The following is a 12,035-nucleotide window of genomic DNA, read 5'->3' on the forward strand; positions in this document are numbered from 1 at the left end:
TTTAAAGCGTTTTTCAGCTCCTCGTGACTGTTCCTTAGTCCCTTGATCTCTGTAGCAAGAGATTCTCTGCTGTCAGCTATACTGTTTTCAAGCCCAGCGATTAATTTTATGACTATTATTCTAAATTCACTTTCTGTTATATTATTTAAATCCTTTTTGATCAGCTCTTTTTTTTTTTTAAAGATTTTATTTTTACACCCAACATAGGGCTCAAACTTACAACCCTGAGATCAAGAGCCACAGGCTACTGACCAAGCCAGCCAGGTGACCCATCATCTCTGTATTCTTCACAGCAACAGAGTTTCTTGTATGCAGTAGCTGTTCAAAAATATTTTTTGAGCTTGAATAATTTTTCTTTATAATTTTTAGCTATGAGATTTTATTCATACACTCATTATTTTATGTAATAGTATACTTTATTCATCACTCTGAATTTGATCTTAAAAAATGTCTTCATTCCATTAAAAAGGCAATGCTAGTCATCTTTCCTCACTTATGAAGTTAAGGAATATTTCTTTCATTTTAAATTCTTTCTTTTACTTCTAGCTCACTAGGCAGTATCATAGTCCTATGAACTGCTAAGTAAAATTTCCTTTGCTAACACCAAACATAATTCTTAAAATAAAAACAAAAACAAATATCCCCAAATAACAAATTCCTAATAATTACAAAATTCTGTGTAGAAGCTTAAAACTTCCTTGACTTATACTTAAAGATTAGCCTTTAAAAAAGTAAGAGAAATATATGCTAACATTTTCTTAGTGGTTATTTAGAAACATTACCAGTTTATGTGTTAGGCTCTACACTAAGTTATATGTAGGGACCAAGAACCCAGTGATCAGATTGCCCTCCAATTAATGCAAACTGCTCTCCATTATAAAGACACTGGGTACAAAATAAGTTGAGGCCAGGGAAGATAGCTTGAATAGGATAGAAGGTAAGAGTAATTGATGTCTAGCAAAGACTCAGAAATAAAGTTGGTCAAGTAGTAAGGGCCAGATTACAGAAAGTCTTCAAACCTAAAAAGAGGAATTTATGTCTTATGTGGTAAGAAGTAAAGACTATTATAATTTTTAGCAGAGTAATGGCATATAAACAGAAGAAATAATGAAACAGAGGGTATAGTCTCCCACGTCAATGCCTGATCTGAATCCTGATTCCATCCCTAATTAGCTGTGTATTCTGGGGAAAGGTAGTTAACTTTTCTATGTCCAGGTATCCTAGAGCAATAGCAGCATTCAACTCTTACAGCTGTTATGAACATGAAATTAAAAATGATAGGTGAAGCACTTAACATAATGCCTACCACATACTAACAACACAATGAGCACAATGAATGCTATTCCTATGTTAAATGAATGTGATCAAAAGATGTAGGCTGATAGGGGGCTACCTGGTACTAGAAAGTAGCAATGGAAATTTAGAAGAACAGACCCCTTTCAAAGACTATTTGGTGACTGTCAGAAGGTACGATTTAGAGGGAAGGGAGGGAGGGATGGGAAAGAAAGAAAGACAGAGATATATTATTCACTTTGGGTACTTAGTGTCTGAGTTCCTTCTCATGCAAGGGGAATTTTCCACCGTAGGAAAGAGCTTTGATGAGAGGCAGAAACCCATCTACCATGAAGCTGAAAAGACAGATATTGATCCTCATTGTCCTTGGAGGCTTAGGGCCCAGGAAGCTGGTAAAAATGGATGCTTAAACCTAGGATTTAAAATCTAAGGCAGGCATTACAAAGAAGGTGCAGTGGATATAGTTCCTGCCCATCTCTCAACAGCCTTCTTTATCTGCTTAAATGAGCCAGAGTTGGTATCCGTTGAAAGACACTGAATTACAGTTCCGAGTCCTCGAGTCTGGGAGACATGGGTCAGAACACACAAAACTTGAGATGAAAGTTGGACAACAAACAGATATTTTATACAAGCTGGAAATATGAGCATAAAAGCAACACAATGGTATAAGCAACACAGAAATAACCGTTAAAGCCTTGAAAAAGAGAGGGAAAGATGGAGAGGAAGAAGTGCCAGTAACGACTACAAAGCTGAGCACCAGTTCCAAGCATATAGTAAACACTTAATAAGTATTTGCAGATTGATTGCCTGGACTGTAGAGTGCTCCAAAAATGCCAAATATTAATACTATAACTCTCGTCAGTTATCTAACTTTATGTATTTCTGTAGCATTCAGTGATGAAGCCTATATTTAGAACTTCAGCATCTATAAATACATAGTACTCTATTATGTTCTGTGGGATAATATCTACAGCTATATCTTTGTTACCAAGAGGCTAAAAGTTAACTCACAATAAAAGACTTTCGATTAGAGCTCATAGTTTTATATTCTTTAAAGATATCAGGTAGAAAAGAAATCTTTGAATGTGAATAATGCATCAAGGGCTTGAGTCATACAAATAATTCAAGAGATGGCAAAGGACAACCTTCATCCATCTGGCAAATATTTATTGATGCTATCTATGGGCAAGGCACTGATCTAGGCTCTGTAAGATATATTCTTGAAAAAAACAAAAAGCAAAAAACAAAAAAAAACAAGTTTCTTGCTTTCCAGAGCTTACTTGTGGGTAAGAGGTAGACGATAAATCAATGGATCAGGTGCTATGAAGAAACATAAATAGAGGAACAAGACAGAAAGAGGTAGGCCAAAGATTAGAGAGTGATGAACAGGTGATGACTGGCCATGGAAGTCTTCTTTGGTAAACTGATATCTGGGAATCTAAGTGAATAAATTCTGCGAGGCATTCCAACATCAGAGCACATAGCATTCCAGTGAGAGGGAACAGCTAACATAATATCCCCAGTGTGGGATAATGTTTGGCTTGTTATGTGAACAGGGAGGCCAGCGGGGCTAGAACACAAAGAGTGGAGAAGTGGAATGAATGAGCTGAGCTCAGAAAGGTAGTCTGAAGTCAGAGAGGTGTTGTCAGGGAATTTCAGGCGGCTATTAGTACTGGGAAATCAGAGGGAGATCAATGTACACTGAGAGATAATACACAGAAAGCTTCTAGCACAATACCTGACATTGGGTAGGCACTATATGTGGTATTTGTTACTATTATTGTTACTATTAGTAAAAACTGTTACAAGAACAACACAAAGAATTCCCAGATACCTTTGGTACAGATTTCCCAAATATTGAGGTTTTATATTTGCTCTCACTATATATGGGTATGTAGAATTTTTTTTTCCTGAACTGTTTAAGTTGTAGAAATGATACCTTGTACCCTAAATACTTCAGTGTGTCTTCCTCAAGACAAGAAACCCTATCACAAAACCACAATACAATGATCAAAATCTGGAAATTAACATTTATACAATGCTGTCATCTAATCTACAGACTTAATTTGGATCTTATCATTTGTTCCAATTATATCCTTTATAGCAAAAGAAATTCAAGATGATGCATTATAATAGTTGTCATATCTCTTCAGTCTCCTAAAATGTGGAATAATTCCTGAATCTTTTCTGTATTTCATGATATTAGCATTTTGGAAAACTACAGACAGACTAGTTATTTTGTAGAATGTCTCTCAACTTGGATTTGTTTGTTTCTTTCCTCATGATTAAGTTTGGATTATACACTTTTGGCAAGCGTAACTACAGATGTACAGCTGAGTTCTTCTTACTGTCTCCCACAAGAGGAACATACTACTGATTAGTCTGTTACTGGCAATAAGACATTGATCATTTGGTTAAGGTGCTGTCTGCCATGTTTTCTCCACTGTAAAGATACTATTTCACCCTTTGTAACTACTAAGCAAGTGGTTGGAAGATACTTGGAGGCTAATTATCCTGTTCTCAAACCTTCACCTACTGATTGCAGCATCTATGAATGATTCTTGACTGAATTAGTTATCATTAAGGTGGTTGCCAAATGGTACTTTTTCTAGTTCCATCTTTCCTTCTATATTTATTAGTTGGCATTCAAAGAAAACCTTTCCCTTCTCCAATCTTTATTTGTGTAAGAGTGGGCTCATGCATCCTTACTGATTTACTAAATGATAATCTTTTATCATCATTATCTATTTTGATGCTGAAATTATCCTAGATTTGGACAGTAGTAGCCTCTACAAATGGCCTCTTCTGTCCCTTGACTGTCTCCATTATTCTTTGACCACTTCTTTACTTTCTGGCACTACAAGATGTGTTGGGTTTATCTTGTCTTTTTCCAGTCCTGGAAACAGCCATTTCTCTAAAAAAGCTCATTGGCCATATGTATTACTAATTAAAGTTCTTTTTTCCCCTCTTCCCCCAAATAAAAAATGATTTAATACCTTTTGTTGAATCCATTCCTCCAACTGCAAATAGTGTTCCAACCGTTGACTTTCTAGGTTTTGTCCGAGGGCTTTGTAACATGGGTCGTCTCTCTGGTAATAAGTGGTACTTCATCGCTTCCATAATAAGTTTCTGACATTCTATATCATCCCGGAAAAGTGCATTATTTTCCATATCTGCCAGGAACTAGAAAAGAATAGGGAGTATGTACACTGAGTGACCAAGAAAATAGTAATTAAAAGAATAACCTGTATAGTTCACAAATGGGAATTATCTCATTGAGAAAAAAAATCCATGTGTGGACATCTATTTTTAACTAAAATCTGCAATATTTACAAGATTTACATTTTAAATTTCATTGAAAAACATAAACTCACCGGATATCTGGTATACTCTAAAACCTGAGTGGTGCTTATCTCTGGGTAGTGGGGAAACTGCTGCTTCTTAAATAAACTTTTTTACTGCTTTTCTATATTGTTTAGATTTTCTAAAATAAATCATTTTACTTTTTCTTTTTATTTATTTTTTTATTTACATCCAAGTTAGTTAGCATATAGTGCAATGATTTCAGGAGTACATTCTTTAATGCCCCTTTACCCATTTAGCCCATCCCCTCTCCCACAACCCCTCCAGAAACCCTCTGTTTGTTCTCCATATTTAAGAGTCTCTTATGTTTTGTCCACCTCCCTGTTTTTATATTATTTTTGCTTCCCTTATGTTCATCTGTTTTGTCTCTTAAAGTCCTCATATGAGTGAAGTCATATGATTTTTGTCTTTCTTGGACTAATTTTGCTTAGCATAATACCCTCTAGTTCCATCCATGTAGTTGCAAATGGCAAGATTTCATTCTTTTTGATTGCCGAGTAATACTCCATTGCATATATATACCACATCTTCTTTATCCGTTCATCCATTGATGGACATTTGGGCTCTTTCCATACTTTGGCTATTGTTGATAATGCTGCTATAAACATTGGGGTGCTTGTGCCCCTTCAAAAGAGCATACCTCTATCCCTTGGATAAATGCCAAGTAGGGCAATTGCTGGGTCGTGGGTAGTTCTATTTTTAATTTTTTTTTTTAAATTTTTTTTTTTTAACATTTATTTTTTTTGGGACAGAGAGAGACAGAGCATGAACGGGGGAGGGGCAGAGAGAGAGGGAGACACAGAATCAGAAACAGGCTCCAGGCTCTGAGCCATCAGCCCAGAGCCCGACGCGGGGCTTGAACTCACGGACTGCGAGATCGTGACCTGGCTGAAGTCGGACGCTTAACCGACTGCGCCACCCAGGCGCCCCTCTATTTTTAATTTTTTGAGGAACATCCATACTGTTTTACAGAGTGGCTGCATCAGCTTGCATTGCCACCAGCAATGCAAAAGAGATCCTCTTTCTCGGCATCCTCATCAACGTCCGTTGTTGCCTGAGTTGTTAATGTTAGTCATGCTGATAGGTGTGAGGTGGTATCTTATTGTGGTTTTGATTTGTATTTCTCTGATGATGAATGATGTGGAGCATTTTTTCATGTGTCTGTCAGCCATTTGGATGTCTTCTTTGGAGAAGTGTCTACTCACGTCTTTTGCCCATTTCTTCACTGCATTATTTGTTTTTTGGGTGTTGAGTTTGATCAGCTCTTTATAGATTTTGGATACTAACCCTTTATCTGATTGTTATTTGCAACTATCTTCTCCCATTCTGTCGGTTGCCTTTTAGTTTTGCTGATTGTTTCCTTTGCTGTGCAGAAGCTTTTTATTTTGATGAGATCCCAATAGTTCATTTTTGCTTTTGTTTCCCTTGCCTCCAGAGACATGTTGAGTAAGAAGTTGTTGTGGCCAAGGTCAAAGAGGTTTTTGCCTGCTTTCTCCTCGAGGATTTTGATGGCTTCCTGTCTTACATTGAGGTCTTTCTTCCATTTTGAGTTTATTTTTGTGTATGGTGTAAGAAAGTGATCCAGGTTCATTTTTCTACATGTTGCTGTCCGGTTTTCCCAGCACCACTTGCTGAAGAGACTGTCTTTATTCTATTGGATATTCTTTCCTGCTTTGTCAAAGATTAGTTGGCCATACATTTGTGGGTCCATTTCTGGGTTCATTCTCTATTCTGTTCCATTGATCTGGGTGTCTGTTTTTGTGCCATTACTTCTTCAATTAGAAATAATTTTAACTGAAGAAGAATAATTATAAATAGAAGTTGACTAATGACTGCGTTTACCTGAACTCCCTATACAGTGCTCGAAGAACAACAGCAAAAACAACTTACCGATTTCTTAGGTGGAAGAGAACTCTAAATGGTGATTATCCTAAAGGAATTTAAATCCCTTATGCTTCACTAAATCCCATTTTTTTAACTTATATAATTTTATGCAAAGGTATAGATATGGTTTCATCCTGCCTTTTAAAAAATGCATTTCTTTTCTTTTTGTGCTTGTTTCTACATCCACCTCCCTACCCCTATATTACTGTATTTCTTTCACTTGGGCTATTGATCCATGTGAAATTAATTTTTATATAGAGTATGAGTTGAGGAATATTTTAATCTCCTTCCAGGTGGATGGCCAATTCAGTACTAGCACCATTTATTAAACAATCCCCTCCATTTCCAAGTAAATGGAAACTTGGTTATACATTACATTCTCAAAAATACATCTCAAGATATATGAGACCTGTTTTCTGAATCTTTACTCTTTTCCATTGATCTATTACTATTCTGATACCATAATTTTTTAGTGTCTTTATGACATATTCTGATTTTTTTATTTAAATATACCACTACTGGGGCACCTGGGTGGCTCAGTCGGTTAAGCATCCGACTTTGGCTCAGGTCATGATCTTGCGGTTGGTGAGTTCGAGCCCCGCGTCAGGCTCTGTAATGACAGCTCAGAGCCTGGGACCTGTTTCGGATTCTGTGTCTCCCTCTCTTTCTGACCCTCCCCTGTTCATGCTCTGTCTCTCCCTGTCTCAAAAATAAATAAGTGTTAAAACAACAACAACAATATATTAAAAAATAAATAAATAGGGGCGCCTGGGTGGCGCAGTCGGTTAAGCGTCCGACTTCAGCCAGGTCACGATCTCGCGGTCGGGAGTTCGAAACCCGCGTCAGGCTCTGGGCTGATGGCTCAGAGCCTGGAGCCTGTTTCCGATTCTGTGTCTCCCTCTCTCTCTGCCCCTCCCCCGTTCATGCTCTGTCTCTCTCTGTCCCAAAAAAAATAAAACTAAAAAAAAAAAAAATTAAAAAAAAATAAATAAAAATAAATGAATAAATAAATAAATAAATAAATATACCACTACTGTTCATTTTCATAGTTTTCTTGACTGTTTTTGAGTGTTTACTTTTCATATAAGCTTAAGATATATTTATCTAATTCCCCCTCACCATCTCGATCTTGTTGGAATTCTATTATGAACTTCATTAAATTATTTATTAATTTTGGAAGAATTTACATTTTTATGACATCAAGTCTTTCCATTTAGGAAGCCTTACCATTTGTTGTATACCTTTCTTCATATAGGTCTTATGCCTTTCTTTTATTAAATACACATATTTAATATACATACTACATAATTGATTTTTATTGCTACTGGGAAGGGATTTTTAAATTTTCATTTTGCATATATTTTGCTAGAGGAGAGACAAATCTTTGGTTATTGTATATTTGTTTATAATCTACTATTTTACAACATTCCCATATATCACTCTAGTTATTAGGCATAATATCATTATCATAATCATCACCAAACAGGGATAGTGGACATTTCTAATATGTATGCCAATTACTTCATTTTTATTTTCTTATTACAATTGCTAAAATGTTCAAAGCAATGTTAAATAATAAGGATGAAACAGAGTACCCCTGTTTCTGGTTTGAACTGATACAGTTGTAGTGTATGACTATTAAGGATGAAAGTCAATACAGCATCTAGTAATTTTATTATATTTAGGCTGTTTTCATCTCTTCCTATTTTACGTCATCATTTTAAAACTAAGAATGGTTCCTACATTCTTTCTGAATGCCCTTTATACATCCATTGACATGATCATATGGCTTTTTCACCTTTAAGCTACTGACATAATAATTATTTTGACAGATTTCCTGAAACTCAATCATTCTTATATTTCTGGAACAAGACTTTCCTGGTCATAGTGTATCATCCTTTTGACACACTGCAGGAATGCATTTGATAATATAAGGTATATTTTACTAAATATATTTTAGTAAACCTGCCAACTTGTGCAGCCATTACCATAAACCATTTTGGAGCTTTTTGATCACCCTACTTAGACCCTGCATACCTGTTTGATGTTTAATCTCTGTTCTCATCTCCTATTTCATGTGCCAATCTGTCTCTATAGATTTGAAGGTTTTTTTTTAATGTTTCATATAAAGTCATATACTGTGTGGTATCTTGTGTCTTCCTTTTTTACATTTAGTGTGTTTTTGAGGTTCAGCCATGTGTAGCATGTATTAATACTTAATTTCTTTTATACAAAAATTTTTTTATTGCAGTCGACACACAATGTTACATTAGTTTCAGGTGTACAACATAGTGATTCAATAACTCTATACGTTATGCTATGTTCACCACAAATGTATGCTCACCATCTATCACTGTACAACACTATTACAATATCATTGACTATATTTCCTATGCTGTATCTTTTACAACTATGACTTATCTATTCCATATCAGGAAGCCTGTATCTCCCACTTCCCTTCACCCATTTTACCCATTTCCCCACCCTCGCTGCTCTGGCAACCATCACTTTGTTCTCTGTATTTATGGATCTGTTTCTTTCTTTCTATTTTTTTTTAATTTTTAAAATATGTATTTATTTTTGAGAGAGACAGGGACAGGGCAGAAAGAGAGAGGGACAGAAGATCTGAAGTGGGCTCTGTGCTGACAGCACTGAGCCCAGTTTGGGGCTTAAACCCATGAACTATGAGATTATGACTTGAGGTGATGTCGGATGCCTGATGGACTGAGCCAACCACACCCACCCAGGGTCTGGATTTTTGTTTGTTTTGTTTTTAGATTCCACATATAAGTTAAATCATTTGGTATTTGTCTTTCTCTGACTTCTTTCACTTAGCATAATACCTTCTAGGCCTATCCATGTTGTCACAAATGGCAAGATCTCATCCTTTTTTTATGGCTGAGTAGTATTGCAGTGCATGTGCCTCTGTGTGTGTGTGTGTGTGTGTGTGTGTGTGTGTGTGTAGACCACATTTTCTTTATCCATTCATCTAGAGATGGGTTGCTTCCGTATCTTAGCTATTGTAAGTAAAGCTGCAATAAACACCGGGGTGTATATATCTTTTTGAATTAGTGTCTTTGTTTTCTTTGGGTAAATACCCAGTAGTGGAATTGCTGGGCCATAGGGTAGTTCTATTTTTTACTATTTTTCCATAGTGGCTATGCCAATTTACATTCCTACCAACAGTGAACAAGGGTTCCTTTGTACTTCATTTCTTTTTATTGCTGAATAATATTCCATTGATTGATGTACCACATTTTGTCTATCTGTTCACAGTTGATGAACACAGATTATTTCTAGTTTTCGGCTATCATGAATAAAGCTGCTAAGAACATTTGCATGCAAGTCTTTATGTAGGTAAATGCTTTCAATTCTCTTGGGTAGATACCTAGATGTAGAATTGCTGGGCCATATGGTAAATACATGTTAACTTTTTAAGAAACTGCCAAACCATTTTTCAAGTAGCTGCATCATTTTATGTTCCCACAGGCAATATATGAGGGTTCCTGTTTGTCCACATTCACACCAACTGTTACTATTTCCTTTTATTTTAGCCATTTGAGTGGGTGGGAAATACAGCTTTACTTTGCAAATACAAATGAATAATAATGTTGAGAGTATGTTCCTATTTTGATAAAGGAAGAGTCTCTAACAAAAGTCACTGTAAAAAACGTTTGTGGCATTTGGAAACTGAGTAGAGTATGCTAATGGAAAAAAAGCCAAATTAAGACATAAGTCTCAGGACCTCTGCCAGAGTATAAATTATGGTATTAATTATTCCATATTTTTCTATGCACAGAAAATATAGTTATACTTGCTACAGAAACCATTGCCGAATATGCACTGAGTTGACTCATTTAGATTGACCTTAATGTTCATATTACTTCTGTTATACAGAATTACTTCAGTCCTTTCTAAATAAAAACTACTGTGAAAAAAATGTAGAAAATAGGGGCTCCTGAGTGGTTCAGTTAGTTAGGTATCCAACTCTTGGTTTTAGCTCAGGTCATGATCTTATGGTTCTTTGGTTCGAGCCCTGCATTGGGCTTTGCACTGACAGCAGTGAGGGGGTGGGGGCTGCTTGGGATTTTCTTTCTGCCCCTCTCCCATTTGCACTCTCTCAAAATAAATAAATGAACTTAAAAAGACAAGAAACAAAACCGTAGGAAGTAAAGTCTTGGGAAACTTAATAGTTACTGAAATTTGAAGTAAAATATATTTTTAAACATGCTAACAGTCTCTCTATGAATAAGTAGAGAGATGAAAGCCATTAATCCAAACATCAGATTAATCAAACGGAAGGTACCAGGAATCATTTAGAAAATCATTCAGGAGGCGCTGAGAGAGAACTAAAAACCACTCTTGTAGACTCTGCATGTTAGGTGAACACATGTGTCTTCCCTGCCACTAGAGAATGACAAATTATTTAAATGAAGGCATTAAGGAAATAGAAACATTTTTAATGTGTAAATTTTTATCTTCACTCTCATACTTGATCTCATATGACTATTTTTCTAAAACGGCCCCCTCCAATACTACTTAAAGTAAAAAAATAGAATGTGAATGATTTCTCAATTCTATAGGCTTTAAAAGATGTTTTGGTATAAAAAATGTGTAAATCAAAAGAATAGAAAAGGTAAGTACCGGCTCATTTTATGTTCTTTTACTTTTAGTAGAAAACAATAATAAGAATTGAGAACAGAATTGTGAAGACCAAGATACTTGTACTACAGGCTAACCATTGGAAACTCTGAGAATGTACATGTCAAAATATTTTAAATAATGTACATCTGTCCTAGTATTTCTATCCACATTGTTTAAAATTTGATCAAATAGAAAAGCTTGTAATATATTCAAGGATAAAACAAAAAAACACAAATATGTATCTTCTAGATTATTCACAGTTAAAAAATACACAGTAAGTCACACAAAAATCATCATTTGGTAGAGGATTACAATTACATACAATTATACACATACATACAATTATTTCCTAGGTCATTTTAGGGATCTACTGTGAGCAACAGTACACTAGAATTACTATATGGAAAAGCATATAGTTTCTAGCTAGACTGAATAGTGTTTCATATTAATAGAGTAGGGTAAAAGTTCATTGAGAAAGGAACGATTTTACAGAAGTAAATTCTTTCTTTTAACTTTTTAAATTTTTATTTATTTTATTTTAATTGCAGCATAGTTGACATACAGTGTTATATTAGTTTCAGGTGTACAATATAGTGATTTAACAATCCTATAAATTATTCAGTGCTCATCATAAGTGTACTCTTAATCCCCTTCACCTATTTACAAAAGTAAATTTTTTAGGTAACTGGACCTAATGGCAATTAAAAAAAATTTTTTTTTAATGTTTATTTATTCTTGAGACAGAGACAGAGCGTGAACAGGGGAGGGGCAGAGAGAGAAGGAGACACAGAATCCGAAGCAGGCTCCAGGCTCTGAGTTGTCAGCACAGAGCCTGTCATGGGGCTCAAACC

General features: G+C 35.5%; 1 protein-coding gene across 10 annotated transcripts in view; it reads right to left on the reverse strand.

The window, feature by feature from the left end:
• Positions 1-12,035, reverse strand: part of KLHL5 (kelch like family member 5) — a 106,490-nt gene that overhangs the window by 34,477 nt on the left and 59,978 nt on the right. For all 10 annotated transcript variants that reach the window (XM_040485640.1, XM_040485649.1, XM_040485617.1 and 7 more), the window contains one exon: positions 4,290-4,476. In XM_040485640.1, coding sequence (XP_040341574.1) covers positions 4,290-4,476 — 187 coding nt within the window. The remainder of the gene's footprint in view (positions 1-4,289; positions 4,477-12,035) is intronic.

The sequence above is a fragment of the Herpailurus yagouaroundi genome, unplaced genomic scaffold (genome assembly GCF_014898765.1).
Source record: "Herpailurus yagouaroundi ecotype Mexico unplaced genomic scaffold, PumYag 28, whole genome shotgun sequence".
NCBI lineage: Eukaryota > Metazoa > Chordata > Mammalia > Carnivora > Felidae > Herpailurus > Herpailurus yagouaroundi.